This window comes from Fulvia fulva, chromosome 2 (assembly GCF_020509005.1).
Source record: "Fulvia fulva chromosome 2, complete sequence".
Classification (NCBI taxonomy): Eukaryota; Fungi; Ascomycota; class Dothideomycetes; order Mycosphaerellales; family Mycosphaerellaceae; genus Fulvia; species Fulvia fulva.
In genome coordinates this window covers 6,609,848-6,625,953 of record NC_063013.1, presented here as the reverse complement: position 1 = coordinate 6,625,953, position 16,106 = coordinate 6,609,848, and the positions used below count along the sequence as shown (strand labels likewise).

Here is a 16,106-nt window from a genome sequence, read left to right as displayed (position 1 = left end):
TCTCCACATGCCTAGCAAACCTCACACAGCCACTCTTCTACACATCATACAGCGATGTGTACTTCAACAGTACAGCACACACAAACCACCACCCAGCACCACCTCCAGCACCACAGACCACCACCCAGCACCAGAACCACCACATCCCCCACACAAGACAACCACGCCACCATGCCCGGCTGCACCGCCTGCAACGCAAGCAAGAAGCGCTGCCCAGGCGGCGTGAAAAGCTGCCTCGTCGAAAAGGAGAAGCAGGAGAAGAAGAAGCAGAAAGTCCCGCGCGAGGAGAATCCAGAGAAGAAAACCAGCGAACCTCTCCCAAAGCCCAACTCCCCAGCCCAGAAACATGTGATCCCCGCGAACCAACTCCGCGCCCAGCAAGAAGCCGCAACCTTCGCAGCAATCATGAACGCGCCCCGTGCAGAGCTACCAGATGTCAACGATCCACGCATCTGGGAGGAGAGCTCGGCGGTGCAGGCGTTTCTTGATTTTCCCGAGGGGGAGGGACAGCCGGGTGCGTGTGAGGAGTGTCATGAGCCGGTGAGTAAGCATTATTTTGGGTGCTCGCGGTGGGAGCCAAGGTAGGGGGTGGGAAGGGATGTTGTTGATGAGGGGGGGTGTTTGATATGAGGAGAGAGCGCGTCCGTGGCGCGCGTTACGACTTACGACTTTGATACCATGCCATGCCAGAGGCCGTCGGAGCATTTGTCGCGAGGGACAAGAGACTGGAGCGACAGAAGCGACATGACATTTTCCACACACGGCTACGCACTACACACTACAACTTCGAACTCCCCACAACCTCGTCGACGGCATCCCTCTTCCTCTCCGGGCCCGTAAACCCAAAAAGATACCCGGCCACCTTCCTCATCTGAATCTCTTCACTCCCCTCCGTAATGCGATACCTCCTATGATGCCGCCAAATATGCTCAAAAGGATAATGCCTCGAATACCCCCACCCGCCAAACGTCTGAATCGCCCGATCCGCCGCTTGCGTACACAGTCTATTCGCCCAGTAATTACACATGCTCACCTTGTCGGAGATTTTCTGCTCCACTTCGCGGTGCGGCATGGTATCCATGTCGTGGGCTGTTTTGCGGATTAGGAGCCGGAGCATTTCGCATTGCGTTGCGAGCTCGACGAGGGGGAATTGGATTGCTTGGTTGGAGGCGAGGGGTTCGCCGAAGGGGCGGCGCTTTCGGGCGTAGGCGACGGATTGGCGGACGCAGTAGACTGCTGCTCCTAATGAGGAGGCGGCTTGTCGGATGCGGTTCTCGTGCACGAAGGCTTGGGCTATGGCGAGGCCTTCGTCGAGGGGGCCGATGATGGATGAGGCCGGGACGCGGACGTTGGTTAGGGAGACGGTGGCGTGGTCGGTGGGCATGTTGAGGGTCCATTCGTAGGATTCTACTTTGAGGCCGGGAGTCGTGGAGGGGACGTTGAAGCAGGTTATGCCCTTCGCGGAGCCGTTGGAGCCGCTGGTGCGGGCGAAGATGAAGCAGTTTGTGGCTTTGTGCATCCCCGTCTGCCACATTTTGGCGCCGTTGATGAGGTATGTGCCGTCGGGTTGGAGGGTGGCTCTGGTGGACATGTGGGTCGCGTCGCTGCCGTGCTCGGGTTCTGTGAGGCCGAAGGTGATGCGGACTTTGCCAGCGAGGCGGCCCTGGATCAGTTCCTTCTTCTGCTGCTCGTTGCCGAAGTGCTGGACCATGATGATGTCTGGGAAGTTGCCGCAGACGGAGTGTTCGTTTTGGAGATCGTTGAAGAGGCCGAGGCCTTTGGCTGCTAGGTGTTCTCTAATGACTGCCACCCAGAGGTTCGACCCTCTTCCGCTCTGCTCGTTCTGACCTCCATACTCTTTCGGTAGACTGAAGCGATAGAAGCCTGCCTTGTCTGCTCTGCGTGTGGCTTCTCTTAACAGATCTTCCCACTCATCGCGAGGCAGTCCGCCCTTGTCCCAGTCTGTCCTCGAGTGCTCTCGTCGGTGGTCGAAGAAGCGGTCGTTGTCGTCTTGTGCTTGCAGCGGCTTGATCTCCTTCTCGATGAACGCGTCGAGCTTCGCGATGTACTCTAGCAGCTCTGGTGTGGTGAAGTCGGAGTTCATGGTGGGAGAGTGTGACTATAAATGAGGTTGAGTAGATGAATATAACACACTTACAGCAGTAATATACAGCCTACAATATGATCATGTCGATGGATGAACCGTATCCTCGGTCTAATGCATTCGAGGTCGGTAACGTCTTCTGCGGGGAGGCGTGAAACGTGGGAGCTGGCCCGTGCGAAAGTCAATCTGACTATCCCATGCAGTGTCAGCAACTTCACTTCATCACTTCCACATGTTGTCATGAGATTCGTCTCGTGATGGACACATGGCTGGAGTAGCGCGTAGTATCGCTTCGAAGCAGAATGTAGAACAAAGACGCGTCGAAGGCTGATCGGCTTGCATAGCCCAGGTCGCCTCGGATGAGAGGCTCTCTGAATGATTCACCCAGCTATCATACATCAACCATCTGAAAGCTCATGCCTACTCTTTCACTCTATAAACTCAGTGTGATTTCCATCCCAGACCGTATCCGGAACCGTGAACACCGTAGCTCCACTAAAATCCTCCTCCTCCTCCTCCTCCTCCTCATCCTCCTCACATCCCCCCGGCTCAAGAATGTCGAACCTAATCGGCACGCAGTCCTCCCGCACCTCGATCACAACCTTCACCGGTACTTTCCAGAACTTCTCCCCATTCTCCGTGGTAATGACTTTGTATCCGCCAGCTTTGAGCTTCTTCTCGTCAACGACGCCGTCGACCGTTACCCAAGGTTGGATGCCTTCTCTCAACACTCCCCAGTCCTTTCCGTTCTTCTTGCCTTTGTAGTCTTTGGCGCGATCGTGTTCCTCGAAGTGTTCGGTGAGCAGTACAAACTCTCCAGTGCTTCTTGGACCAGTCGTGCGTAGGTAGAATTCCAGCTTGTACTCGAACTCCTGCCCGGCATCGCACGCAGTTCCCATAGGGACGATGATGCGCAGGCGATCGTCCACAACCCAGATCTTGTCATTGAACGGGCTAGGTAGGACCCAAGGCTCCCGGTCAATCTCCCTGATCATGCGTGGAGCGGTGTCGTTACGCTTGAGCTTCTTGACGTTCGCCCGAACAGTGCAGGAGTCTGTGTGAATTTCTGGATCCAGTTCCTCGCGTACCAAGTATGCATATCCGTGTTTGGTCGGGAGTGATTGCGACTTGACGCAGCCATATCGAAGTAGAGCGCCCATGGCGATGGGTTGGCATCCAGCCGGCTTGCCGTCCGTGGGACGCACTACAACAGTCTTGCCCTCGTCGTCATACAGCGCTTGTAGTTTGGCCTTCAGGTACTCGTTCTTCGCGAAACCACCCACCAGAGCAATTACGTTCGGCTTCTTCGTCTTGGAGCAGAGTTTGTTGATCTGTGTTGTGACCCTAATGATCACCGCATCGAGAGCGTCGTGGAACTCTTTCGTGAGGATATCAAAGTTGAGGTACTTGCCGTCAAGGCCCATGACTCTAGTAGGCGTTTGTTTTTCGTAATCTTTGAAAGTACATTTCGCGCCCTCGATCGCCCGGAGCATGCGGCGATCAAGGTCGGCCTTGCCGATACTCAGTTTTGTGGCAGTTCTGGTGCGCCAGCCTTGCTTCATGCGATCCTGGAAGGATTCGTAGACCAGCCGATCGACTTGGAAAGATCCACAAAGCTCACCGCTTGCCATGTCGACGGCCTCCAGACGGCCAGTGACACTGAAGTTGTCAGTGAGTCGGTAGAGTACGAAATCTCCGGTTCCACATCCCAAGTCGGCGACCAGTATCAGATGACCCTTTCGAAGTCCAGGGTTGACTCCTCGGCGTAAGTAATCATCGACTAGGTATGACAGCGCGCATTGCAGCTCGTAGGCCAACTGTACGAGCGGAAGTCCAGCCTTCTTGGTGGCAGCCTGCATTCGACTGTCTTGTTGCCGGGTTGTGCAGCTAGGAGCTTTTCGGCATTCTCGCGGAGCTCAGAAGTCTCTGCACTCTTGTAAAGAAGTAACTTGTACAGTTCGCTGGTACGGCTCGAGAGTTCCGGGTTCTTGCTGATTTCACGCTCAAGTTCGAATCCTTGAATCAATCTGTCCCCGAGCCAGGCCGCCATTTGGGGTACCTCAACAGACTGACCTTCAATGCAGATGCACGAAGGCTCACCGATTCTTTCGCCGTCTCGTGTGAATGTGTATGCGATGACCCATTTGTAGGTGCCCCAGTCAATATTGAACTCGATCCCGATGACGCCGGTCATTTTGTGCTGTAGTGCTGTGGTAATGTCGGCGAAGGTGTGGTGTGTCGATATGTGTCGAGGCGTAAGCTGTGAAGGGGCGCAAAGAGGGCTGGGAGTCCGCGGGCCATATGTACTATACGCTGACATCACCATGCTGAATTGAAGCGTAGGCCCCATCTTGTGAACAGGAAAGTGAGGCATGTGCTCGACGAAAGTCAGCAGCCAGTGAAGAGCTCAACTGAGCCAGATGCAGATGTCCGGGGGTATGGCGCCGCGTGAAGTGAGGTTTAGGCGGTAGCACGCTCCCTGTTCCGAGTTGCTTTCTCCTTCCATACAATTTTTTCTCGTCAACACTACCACTTCAACTCATGCTTGACTGCATCTACCAGCCAGTACGCACACTTCTTGCAACACTGTGTGCTCCGGCCAACATGGCGACCAAGCAGACGACACAGAGCGACGTACCAGATAAAGAGGAGATACTGTCAGCCATATCGGATGCGGTAGGCCGCTTGGGCGATATTGATTCCCAGAAGGATCTTCTTCGCGGCTTGTTGGTACCCAAGTACACCACAGGTGTGACAGAGGACGAGATCGAGCGGAAAGTGATCAAAGTCAGAGATCAACTGAGGACCTTTATGGCCTCCAAGGGCATGTCCTACACAACAGGTTGGGGCAGGTTTACAAAGTCCAAGACCTATACCAGGCAACACCTCTTCGAGATGGGCCCCGAGAAAACAGTCAAAGAAGAGTGGCTCTTCAGCCATGGTTGGGAACCAGATGTCGATCTCGATGAGGCAGAAGACAGCTCCAGTGTCGCACAGATCAAGAATGAGTCAGACCTCCCCGCGGCTCCTGACCAGAAGAGTCTGGTAGAAGAAGTCATTGCAATTGACACCCCAAGACCAACACCAGGAGCAGAAACAGTCCCTCCTGTGGGTGCCTCACCAGAGATCGAGATGGTGGATGCAATTGTGGTCGAAGTCGTGTCGTCTAGGGATATCGCACCCTCAAACACCCACGAAGAACTTCCAGAGACCTCATCCAAGGCTACAGCCTCCAGGACCGGCCAAAAGTGCTCTTCTTCCGAACCAGCCACTCCCGAAGCCCCAGCACAAAAGAGACAGAAAAGCGCCCCACCACATCTCGCATCTCCACCACAAACCGTAAATATCGAGACCACCAGCTCCGCCGCCGCAGCACACTCACCAAACACCACAATTGAGCCCATCGAGAACGACCGTCAGAGTGCCCGGGAACCTTCAGCAGCCCTACGCGAAGCGGCAAAGATTCCGCCGACAAGACAGCCCAAAAACCCCGATGGAATCATCAACCGTGGAGACTCCAGCTGGGTGCGGCCGCAAATGGGCCTGATCGAGGATGCAATCTGGAATGCGGTGTCGTCGTACTTTCAGGATAAGAACATCGATCCCGATGCACACTCCACGCTGTTGGATGAGAAGGCCTCGAAGAAGCTGCTGGACTTGTACGAGGCGACTTTCGGCAAGAAGGACTGACGCACCATCTTACTGAGGTGTGCTGAGAACGGTCGTGTCTTGAAGCAGGACTTCTTCGTCATGGGATTGTTCGGTGCCGGCATAGACCAGGAAATCTTCCAGAAAGCCTTACCCTGGGACTTGGGTCGTGAGTTCCACGCTTCACTAGGTGAACGCTCTCAGTACTTCCAAAAAGTCATCTCACACTTCGGCCACTCGATGCACGACTTCCTGCGTTACGCGGTCGGAGAGCAGATCGCAGACCCCAGCTTCCAGTCGAACGAAGTCTCCGAACACGCCCGGGTGCAGGCCGAACGACTGGCACTCGTGGTACAGCCACATCTCCTTGCGCTGAAGAAGACCAAGCGTAAACAAGACAAGCGTAACCTCAAATCTTGGCTTCACTATCTGCAGGAGGCGTTCAAGCAAGCCAGCATCGTCAGGCAGACGCTCGAGGCATCGAGTCCTGGCCGGTGCCAGTACAGCTGGCCCGTGGCGGGGCAGAAGATTGATGAGTTCCAGCACCGGCCAAACTCCCAGCATGGAGGAGCAAAGGTTCTCTTCCACACGGTGGTGCCTGGAGTGGTGCGCACTGGGCCAGAGGGAGAGCCGGTGACGATCTGCAAGGCAGTCATCGTGCCAGCACCGCCTTTGAAGTCGAAGTAGGTCAGGATTGTCGCGCCAAAGAGCCAAGGCTGAAAGGGCATGGAGCCAGGCCTGCATGAGACTCTCTTACATCCAATTCTGTACACCAGCTATATACAAGTGCGGTCCATCCTTCATGGCCTCTCAAGCCTACCTCCTCAAATCCAATCAACCGGCCTCCTCAACACCCCCACCAATCTCTCCTCCCTACTCCCCCTCTCCGGCTCATGCTGATATTGCCACCTGGCCGTAAGTGGCAAACTCATCAAAATACTCTCAATCCTCGCCCCCGGTGTATTCAACCCAAACGCCGTACCCCTGTCATGCACCAGATTAAACTCCACATACCTTCCCCGTCTCAACTGCTGCCATTGCTTCTCTTTCTCCGTATATGGCATGTCCCTCCTCTTGTTGATGATGGGGAGGTACGAGGGGAGGAAGGCGCCTAGACATGATTGGCAGAATGCGAATAAGGATTCCGCGTCCTTTTCAGTTTCGTCCAGGTCATCGAAGAAGATCCCACCAACGCCACGGGTTTCGTTGCGGTGTTTGACGGAGAAGTAGTCGTCGCACCATTTTTTGAAGCGGGCGTAGTAAGTCTTGTCGTGGGAGTCGCAGGCCTCTTTAATGGTGCGGTGGAAATGAATTACGTCTTCGTCGAAGAGGTAGCTCGGCGTGAGATCTGTGCCTCCGCCGAACCACCAGGCGTTCGTGGAGCCGTCGGCATTGGCGGTTTCGAAGTAGCGGTAGTTGAGGTGGACGGTGGGGGCCATGGGGTTGTTGGGGTGGAGGACTAGACTGAGACCTGCTGCGAAGAATTCGAGGCTCTCGACGTCTGGGTCGAGGGCTTTGTGGTTGACGCGCATCTTGGAGATGGCGGCGCGAGGGAGGGTACCGTAGACGACGCTGATGTTCACACCAGCCTTCTCGAAGACATTTCCTTCTTGCAGGACGCAGGAGATGCCACCGCCGCCATTAGGTCTATCCCACGCATCGACTTGAAACCGCTTACCATCTACCCCTTCCAGCGCTCTTACAATCTCTTCCTGTTTCTGCTTGATATACTGCTCCATCCTTAACCGCATCGGCGAATTCACACTAACACCACTCTCCCTCTTACTCAAAGAATCCCGCTCCGCAATCGTCGGCGCATCAAGCTGTTGTCCCGTTCGCAGTTTCGCTTCAGGGGAACCCGGTGGTGGAACCTCACTCTCCCCCATCGCCTACACCCATCACATCAGCACACCATCCCCATCCTTATCCACCAACCCCTCTCCCTCACGCTACTACAACCTTACCATAGAATAAACCAAACTCCCAATAAACACCACCCCCACAGCAATCCTCGTCTTCGGCATCCACACCTGATTCTTCTGCGGCATAGGGCCATCGCCAGAACCCAATTGTCCCGGTCGCTGGGGTCGCTCACTTTCGAAAATGCATCGTCTTTGCGGAGCTCTTGATCGCGATTGGATTGCGTTGCGGGCGGCGGGAGTGCGGTGTGGTCGTGTGCATGATCGTAACGCTGCTTCGAGCGTGGGAGGGCGTATTGGGTTCATGGTTATGAGGTATCTTGAGGAACGACCGCCAGCATTGACGCGGCGATATATGTATAGCTCGTGGTAAGCAGAAAGTACGGTGTCGTGTCACTCGATCAATGGCGTGGTGTAACCGGAGATCTAAGCTTCAGCCAAGCACGGGTACCGAGGTGGTGGCGCCAGTGCGCCACGAATGGAGCCCATTCGGCATTGCAAACACATCGGAACGGGTCGTGAAGGATTGAATATCTTGGAAATGCTTCGCTGAGACGAGGTCACTGCCATTGTTTTGCTACATGATACATGAAATCTGTTTTCGTTTTACGCTCCTGGTCCAACGCCATAGCCATGCCACTCCGGAAACCTCATGAACTGCGAAGCGATCCTGCTCCTTCGCTGTATAGTATGGTGTCTCAAATCATCATCCCAAACCTCTAGTCAGACATCCGCCATGTAGACAGCCACTTCAGGTGACTCCATTGTTGGTTGTTGCCAACCATGCCGAAGCAGAAGTCCTTGAATAGCCAGAACAGTCCTGTTGTGGTGATGTAAAGGACTGTGAAGATCGCCCACTGTACTCTGCTTGGCAGCTGTCGCGTGAGCCAGTCAGCGCAGAAACCAAAGCTGAGGATGGCGAAGTAGAGAGCTGGGTAGTAGTGGTGGACGTAAGTTACACGAGCCATGGCGATGAACGGCAGGTAGTGGAGGAACCAGCCAATGACCGGGTAGATACCTGAGTACTGGAAATGGTCGATTTGCTTCCAGGTGAGCTCGTCGTACCCGCGCTGCCATCTGATCGCGTACCATGCAACCATGGCGAGGAAGAAGCCCAGAGAGAAAGTGGATCCCCAGTAGACCAGTGGGTTGCCAAGGAGGAAGTACTTGATGATGTTGTCGTCCCAGCCGCACATGCGGAGGCCGACGTTGAGAAGGGGCCACTGCCATGGTTTCGAGGCGAGATCGTCCTGCTTGTCTGGGTCAGGAACCAGAGCGTTGTTGGAGGTCATCATGGCGACGTTGAGGTGGATGAAGTCGCGGAAGAACGGAGACTTGTATGAACCTGGGTCGCCGGGTGGGACTGTGATATCTATTAGCCAGGATCATCACGAGTGGATGATGATGATAACTTACGTCTCTCGTTCACGTGCGACTCGACGTTCCAGTGCGTGTATGGGTCACGGGGCTTGTTCTGCTTGACGCAAGTCACCTCGATCTGCTTGAAACCCCACTGTGGCAGGTTGACGTTGCCAGCTCGGAGGTAGCAGCCCAGATCGACGTGCTTGAGGCGGAAGGCAGTGGTCAGCGTCCTGAGCTTAGAGTGGTCCCTCGAGGCAGCATCGTTAATGACCTCGACCTGCCAGTGATCCTTGGTATCACCGATGGTAACGTTGCCGTATGAGGAAACTTCCCAGTCAGCCTTAGTGACTGGTGCAGCGACTTGGTGAGAGTGCAAGTTGCGACCAGTTTGTGCGTGGATAAGACGGATGACATCCTTGTCGCCGACGAATTTCAGTGGTGCTTCTGGGTCGAACTCGGCCTCGTGTCTGTTGGGGTAAAAGAACCAGTCGTTGTTGGCATCCTTGTGATGGTAGCAAGTGACCTGTTGCTGTCCAGATCCTTCAGGGTATGTCTGAACGTGAGAATGCAGAAGACCACCGCCGTAGCCCATGTTCTTCAAAGTCGCCCTAGAACCAATCGCAATCTCAAGTGGGCTGTCCTTGCCGACTTCCGTGCCCCGGAGGTTGGCTTGGAAGAGAGAAGACATCTGCGCATCGCCAGGACCGCTGTTCTCGAGAACCGCAAAGTGAACCCAGAAAGTGAACATGTAGACGACCATGGGAATGACAATCAGACCAAAGATGCGAGCGCCGAGATGCGAAGCGAGCGTGACCTTTGGCATCTTGAGATCACCAAACATGTTCCACAGCGTCTCAGTAGTGTAGATCCCAACCAGAGCAGTTCCGAAAGCGCCAACCCACTTGACACTGCACACACAGCCGATCGAGATACCGCTCATGAAGAGCCAGAAAAACCATGGGACCGAGAATGGGTCGATTCGCTGGTTGTGGAACTTGGCCCAGGTGAAGACAGTCGTGAAGGTGAAGAAGAGCAGCATACTGTCCAGCAGGATGAACCTGCTGATCGTGGTGTAGCTGTTCTCGAACAGGACCATCAATGTCACCAGCCAGACTGTCGGCCTTTTGAAGTGCAGCTCTTTCGCGGTGAAGTATGCCAACGGTACGCACAAGGCGCCGAATGCTCCGTTGAACAATCGCATGAAGGTGTAGTTCAGCTCTTCCGGGTAGACTTCGCCGCTCTTAAACTCGAAGGAGCCATTGTAGCCAGCCATGTGGCCAGCCAGACCATTGAGCATCTTGCCGAGAGGAGGGTGGACATCGAAGTAGAACTCGCGCTTGAGGTAATGGGATGCAAACTTGCCGAAATGTGCTTCATCCCATGTAACGATGTTGGAGATGCCAATCTTCCACATGCGCGTGAAGAAGGCGAGGGCTGTGAAGACGATGGGCGCGATCAGGAATTCGTAGTCGTCGAGGGTCTGGAGGATGGAGTTGGCCTATTTCCAGGTCAGCCTCATGCACCGTTGAGCTCGGATGCAGCTCCAGCGATGCAATGTGTCAGCATGTTCCTGCGAAGATACTGACCTGCTGCTTCGTCTTCTTGTCCAGCTTGTCGTCCAGCTCTTTGGGCACATAGTTGCCATTCTGTTGCTGCTGCGGCGGTGCATATCGCTGTCTGAGGCCACCTTGCGTATCTGCGCCGGTGGCCTTGGTCTGGAAGTCCTGCGCCGCCATGTTGGCGGTGGTGTGGGTGAAGATGTCTCACTCGCGATGAAGTATCGCAAGTCAGGACGGTGTTCTAGAATGTAGGAGAGGTGACCGGGGTGTGGACAGGTAGCCCTGTTGAGAATTGGTGGTAGGGTTGTAAGGGAGCGTGAGAAGGTTTCGTCAAAAAGAGGTTATTAGTAGACACGTAGAGTGCGAAGAAGGAGGACCATGCGCGCGGCGATGGCATGTGAAGGGGTGAAGTGATGAAATGCACAAGCAAGAAGCAAAGGTGGTCTCTTTCTCGTGTCGAGAGGCCCCCTTGACAGACTGCTGTCGTGTTCCTCGAGAAATCGCGGGACGCGAGAACTGCGCTTCCACTGGAAGCCTGAATATAGACCTGTCCCCTGGTAACCACAAGCGGAATAGCGGCTGCCGGGGACACGTGTGCTAAGATATCAAAAATCTTTGGCGATGTCGCGGCCGGAGTGCTTCGTATTGTTGTATTCCGAAGTACACAACCGCAAAGAGGACGACAGACAGATATGGCTTGCGAACGTTTGCTGTCTGACAGTATCTTCCCAGCTTGTGACTTCTTGCACAGCAAGCACTGTACGCCAAGGTACGCGACGAGCTGAGGGGCATGTGCCTGCCGCGCCGACAAGCTTTCATGACACAACCTACACAACATTGAACATCGTCTTCACTCCTCCACCAGCTCCATCTTGTCATCTCTCGACTCCAATACTGTACGACTCCTACGCCACTCAAGAAGGGACAGTAGCATGAGGCCCGATGCACTTAGGAACAGCGGCAGGCCTAGCCACCTTCCAGCTTGCTGAAAATGTGCTGTTGGCGGTTGTGAACCTCCAAAGGTAAGCGTGGCGGAGTGGAGCTCTCTACCAAGCCTTCTAGACTGCAAAGTAGCGTGCGATCCACGCTACCGCTACCCGACGTACAGTGCTTATTATACGACGACATAGGCGTTAGCGACGAGTATATGTTTGCGAGTTCGCCAACAGGCACAGTGCGGTAGGTCACGTGACCCTAAAACTTGAAAGTTGGCCAATCAGAGCGGGCGCCAAGGCTAGTCGAGGGCTGGTATAGAGCTTCACTCCCTCGCTGACGCCTCACCTACGTACTCGCAAGCTCGTACTCCGGTGTGGCTAGCGCTCGGTCGCTACGCTTAATGAAAAACATCAGCAATACTCTCACGACGCTCAAAATCGGTATAGCCTTACAGAAGTTCGACACGTCTCGTGCAACCAAGGTTCGTCCGGTATGATGTGTTGCATCTGGCACGCCCATGACTCTACGGTGAACCAGTCGCCGGACGACAGCCAGTCGGTGTATTGCCACACTGGACTTCGACTTTGCTGGACGCAGGCATATATGAACGATACCAGCGTCAGGACGGTAGCCAAGGCTGTGGCCGAAAGCTGCAACACTATCCACTGATCAGGTCAGCTCACTTGCTCGCTCTGCAATCCGCAGGTGATAGCTACCTTGCCACTGGTCTGGATCTGGGATCTCTGAAGACTGTTTCCGAAGCATACCAACGCTGCTACCAAACATATGACAGCAGCTGCTATGGAGAGATTGTTCACTGCATAGTCGACGGTCCTCGGTACGTTCGATAGTCGGTAAACAGGATCGCTTGGGGACTTCTGAAGGATGTGGCCGGTACCAACATGAGACCGCAATTCTTTCAAGGATGTGCCCTGGATGGCGATTGCTGTGACAGCCAGTATGAGGCAGAAGACTGGTGGTATTCCTTGAGTCAAGGCATCTGTGCCGATGTGCTTCGATGCGCTCATGTCGTTGTTGCGTACTGATGATTCGATTTGAGCAAAGTGGTTGCTCTCAATGGAGACGAGCTGTGCTTCCTTATGAACAAGTCTGAGGGCTTTGCATCGCGTCTATGGGCGCCTACTGCCGTGCTGCCATGAGGCCTCGCTAGACGGCTATTCTCAACCCTGTATCGCCAAGGGCGCTTCAAAGCAGCCGTGAAGCGCTGCGAGCACAAAGCGTCTGCACACGATTGAACAACAGCTTGGCATACATCTACCCATGTGGATGTGTGGAGCTCTGACTGATAGCAAAACGCCAGCACACCTCGACGGCACACGAAACGTTGGATGCTACTCGGCTGCACGAAGAGAGTCGAACACAGGACGGTGAAGTTTCAGGGGTTGGACCGGAGCCAGCTCCTGCGCAATGCCTGATTGGCGTGATATCTGCTAATCCCTGTAATGCACATGACCTCCTGCTACCCACTTTGCACTCCCGACTTAGCAACCAACACCGTGAACATATTACGGCACAGTCGACACGGCTCAGGCGTATTTCAACCGATTCCGACTCGACAAGAATGACCAACGCCTACAGCTTCCTGCTATTCGAGCCTCGATGGCCCGCCCAGTATCAGAATTATTTCACTGATCAATGCGTTAGCGGCGGCCGGAGAACATATTTCGCAGGTCAGAAGACTTACCACAATGGCATCTCATACCAGTACCAAAACGTCCAACGGGCTTGTTGTAGCACGATCCGCGACACCTGGACTGATTAGCGGAAGATCGCATAACCAGCTTGGACCTCGTACATCGCTCCGTCTGCCTTTGCGGCACAGTAACACCTGAACCGACAGTCTTCAACAGATTGGTAACTCTCTCCTCCTTCTGTCGACTTCGCCTTGTCGCTGTCCATGCAATCTGACATGGCTGCCACTCGTCCGGCGAGGGCAACGCAAATGCCGAGTAGCAAGAGTGTGATCCTCATGGTTGGCGTGAAGTGTACGTGAAAGATTGGTCGAAGCTGGCTTCTGGTCTCTTCGTTGATTTCTCAGTTCCTGTGCTGCTTACGGACTTATACATGTCAACGAGATGTGCTAATTCCGTCTGATGCTCGGCTAGGTCCCACTTCGTCCACATCTTCCAGTACGCGCCGACCTCGAAGACCCAGACAATTGCGGCACAGCATTTTCAAGCACCTTGTACTATTCCACAGCAACATTGTGCCGATGGACCTTCGCTAATGCTATCAACACGCGCCAGCGAAGCACATCAGACCCGCAACACAGCCGTGTATACTGTGCCTCCCTTCAACTGACCACTCGCGCTGTGCGACCCCTGGGTACTCATATCAAGTAGTCGCCAGTACTGAGCGTCTATGCAACAGCCTGGCAAGTGTACACCTGGGCAGTATCAAGTCGAGCTATTTTGGATCTAGAGCGCGAAGCAAGCGACAAAAAGCTAAGGCCAGATCTGAAGATGGAGACTCAGTATATATGGATCACGGTGTCGAAGATGTGAACGAAGCAGATCACACAGCCCACCATCAACTTCACACAACATGCTTCCAGCCCAGATCTATCTTCTCGCTCTCGCATCGATCGCCAAATGTTCAATGGCTCAAGGCGTCCCCACCTTCGGCAGCATTGCAGAGTCAGTATGCAAGTACGCTGGACCTCTGGGGGATGTCCTGGGAGTGATAGACTTCATTGCGGACAAGATCCCTGACGCAAGCGACGTTGGGGGCACTGTCGTTCAGATCGGGACAAGTGGCGAGAGACATGACGGCGAGGACTTTGTGAGTCTCTCCCCAGCTTCTGACAACGCCATGCTGGAGGAACAGTGAAGGTCGTGTGGACTTTCGACTCCATGAACAAAGTGCTTGGTAGCTCCAGCGTCGGTGAGCGCTTCAACTCTAGCTTTGCGACAAGTATTCATCCTGACAACTGGCAGATCCAGGCATGATCAAAGCTGCAGGTTACCGAGACATCCAAGTCCACCAACACATGGGCGACCAAGCCCAAGGGCAATACGTCGACATCATCGCTGGCGACGACGAGATCTGCATCTCATACATTTGTAAGTCCTGATCCCCCAACACTGAGACCAACACAATCTGACGTCTCCAGTGGCTACATACCCATCAGGCCCCAGCGGCCCACGCGCCTGGCTCGGCGACGTCGGCGCAATGTGCGGGCAAGCATGGGAACACAGCTCTACTACATACTCCGCCGCCGCGAACGAGACACATTACGGCAAGTGCGTCTGGATGGACACCGACCACGGCGACGACATCGACTACCAACCCCAAGCCATCACAAACCGCCAAATGAAAATCAACATGAACGCCTACGGCGGGGACGCTCTCAAAGAGGAAAATCGCAACCTCGAGTACATCTGCGGGGCGACAATTTTCACCTGGGATATCGCGATTCCTATTGACGTTCCCACGCCGAAGGGGCCGGTGCCGCTTAGTAGTCTCGACTCTCGAGATGCAGGGCTGCGCAAGAGGTACGATTACGATTACAAGCAACCCGGCACCCCGCGCCAACGGAGCCAGAACTCAGCAGAGCGGTTAGTTGTTAAATTCACGACCGCAGCAGTCGGCGGTTACGCTCTGCAATTCTCCTACGTCCAGGGGCTCGGGTTTCGTTTCGATAGATGAGGGGCTGTTCTGTGATATGGATACGAAGACGCTGCATCCACTTTGTAGCGATGGAGTTCAGAGGGATTGTTTCGATGTCGATATGGAGGCGTCGCGGCTGCACAGGAGGGGTGGGTCCGGGCGGTTTGCGAGGGGGTTGGTGAGGAGGTATAGGAAAGTTGTTGTTGTGGATTGAAGGGGTAGGAGTGGAAGTAGAATGTGTATAACAGCCGGTCCAGTTTATTATGTGCAGACCTCTATTGTTGCGCGAGCATCGACTACCGTAGTACCGGGTCGAGACTTTCTTTGGATCAACATGACTTACTTCAACTTTATCAAAAGAACGTCGTCGCCTGGCGTGCTCAAACACTCCCAGTAACGATACAGATTACTGCAACATTACACCACAGCCCTCACATCCACCGTGTGCAGTACAGAAGACCCCAAGCATTCCATGCACCTCACCGCCGCCGTCCCACAACTTCTCTTAGCACACTACCTCAACCCTAGATGCCTCAGGACATCCAGGGTTCACATGCAGTTCACCGACACTACACCCACACAAGACACCACGACAGCATGACCACAACAATATCATCAGAAGATGGAGAAACCATACTAAATAAAAGAACACTTCATTCCGCTAAATAAGCCACGACATGCCTAACGCATTCTGCCTTCCGCCTTCTCTTGCTCAATCTCATCCGACTGACTACTGCGTGAGTCCGGGGGGTATCATAGAAACTAATACGCTTCCATCCTTCTCATGCAAACAAATCCAGTAAACAATGCAACCCATGCATGTCAAAATTCGAAAATTCGAAAGTCCCGTCACTAACGACAGTCTGAGCCGAGATGCCATTCCCATTCTATTCCGTGTCGCTGCCATAACCCATCAAAATTCAAACGCCCGAAAGCCAACAGTAGTGG

General features: G+C 54.3%; 10 protein-coding genes across 10 annotated transcripts; 4 read left to right on the top strand and 6 right to left on the bottom strand.

Annotated features, from left to right (window-relative positions):
• Positions 1 to 171: 171 nt before the first annotated feature.
• Positions 172 to 585, top strand: CLAFUR5_03771 (uncharacterized protein; the record flags this gene model as incomplete). Its single annotated transcript, XM_047902919.1, has 1 exon — positions 172 to 585. One exon carries the CDS (start codon positions 172 to 174, stop codon positions 583 to 585), a length of 414 nt encoding a protein of 137 aa, XP_047758564.1.
• A 193-nt stretch (positions 586 to 778) lies between these two features.
• On the bottom strand, positions 779 to 2,104 carry CLAFUR5_03770 (Acyl-CoA dehydrogenase; the record flags this gene model as incomplete). Its single annotated transcript, XM_047902918.1, has 1 exon — positions 779 to 2,104. One exon carries the CDS (start codon positions 2,102 to 2,104, stop codon positions 779 to 781), a length of 1,326 nt encoding a protein of 441 aa, XP_047758565.1.
• A 428-nt stretch (positions 2,105 to 2,532) lies between these two features.
• CLAFUR5_03769 (uncharacterized protein) lies at positions 2,533 to 4,430 on the bottom strand (the record flags this gene model as incomplete). Its single annotated transcript, XM_047902917.1, has 2 exons — positions 2,533 to 3,921; positions 3,969 to 4,430. The coding sequence occupies 2 exons, from the start codon at positions 4,428 to 4,430 to the stop codon at positions 2,533 to 2,535; spliced, it is 1,851 nt and encodes a 616-aa protein (XP_047757805.1).
• Positions 4,431 to 4,708: 278 nt separating this feature from the next.
• CLAFUR5_03768 (uncharacterized protein) lies at positions 4,709 to 5,794 on the top strand (the record flags this gene model as incomplete). Its single annotated transcript, XM_047902916.1, has 1 exon — positions 4,709 to 5,794. The coding sequence occupies one exon, from the start codon at positions 4,709 to 4,711 to the stop codon at positions 5,792 to 5,794; it is 1,086 nt and encodes a 361-aa protein (XP_047757804.1).
• A 60-nt stretch (positions 5,795 to 5,854) lies between these two features.
• On the top strand, positions 5,855 to 6,439 carry CLAFUR5_03767 (uncharacterized protein; the record flags this gene model as incomplete). The annotated part of the gene is made up of 1 exon (XM_047902915.1): positions 5,855 to 6,439. The coding sequence occupies one exon, from the start codon at positions 5,855 to 5,857 to the stop codon at positions 6,437 to 6,439; it is 585 nt and encodes a 194-aa protein (XP_047757797.1).
• A 137-nt stretch (positions 6,440 to 6,576) lies between these two features.
• On the bottom strand, positions 6,577 to 7,977 carry CLAFUR5_03766 (Oxygen-dependent coproporphyrinogen-III oxidase; the record flags this gene model as incomplete). Its single annotated transcript, XM_047902914.1, has 2 exons — positions 6,577 to 7,641; positions 7,717 to 7,977. 2 exons carry the CDS (start codon positions 7,975 to 7,977, stop codon positions 6,577 to 6,579), a joined length of 1,326 nt encoding a protein of 441 aa, XP_047757796.1.
• A 413-nt stretch (positions 7,978 to 8,390) lies between these two features.
• On the bottom strand, positions 8,391 to 10,769 carry CLAFUR5_03765 (Dolichyl-phosphate-mannose--protein mannosyltransferase 2; the record flags this gene model as incomplete). The annotated part of the gene is made up of 3 exons (XM_047902913.1): positions 8,391 to 9,034; positions 9,088 to 10,531; positions 10,620 to 10,769. The coding sequence occupies 3 exons, from the start codon at positions 10,767 to 10,769 to the stop codon at positions 8,391 to 8,393; spliced, it is 2,238 nt and encodes a 745-aa protein (XP_047757799.1).
• Positions 10,770 to 12,202: 1,433 nt separating this feature from the next.
• Positions 12,203 to 12,556, bottom strand: CLAFUR5_03764 (uncharacterized protein; the record flags this gene model as incomplete). Its single annotated transcript, XM_047902912.1, has 2 exons — positions 12,203 to 12,262; positions 12,296 to 12,556. The coding sequence occupies 2 exons, from the start codon at positions 12,554 to 12,556 to the stop codon at positions 12,203 to 12,205; spliced, it is 321 nt and encodes a 106-aa protein (XP_047757798.1).
• Positions 12,557 to 13,307: 751 nt separating this feature from the next.
• Positions 13,308 to 13,520, bottom strand: CLAFUR5_20018 (uncharacterized protein; the record flags this gene model as incomplete). The annotated part of the gene is made up of 1 exon (XM_059462875.1): positions 13,308 to 13,520. The coding sequence occupies one exon, from the start codon at positions 13,518 to 13,520 to the stop codon at positions 13,308 to 13,310; it is 213 nt and encodes a 70-aa protein (XP_059318911.1).
• Positions 13,521 to 14,093: 573 nt separating this feature from the next.
• CLAFUR5_03763 (uncharacterized protein) lies at positions 14,094 to 15,197 on the top strand (the record flags this gene model as incomplete). The annotated part of the gene is made up of 4 exons (XM_047902911.1): positions 14,094 to 14,330; positions 14,381 to 14,432; positions 14,486 to 14,611; positions 14,662 to 15,197. 4 exons carry the CDS (start codon positions 14,094 to 14,096, stop codon positions 15,195 to 15,197), a joined length of 951 nt encoding a protein of 316 aa, XP_047757801.1.
• Positions 15,198 to 16,106: the final 909 nt, after the last annotated feature.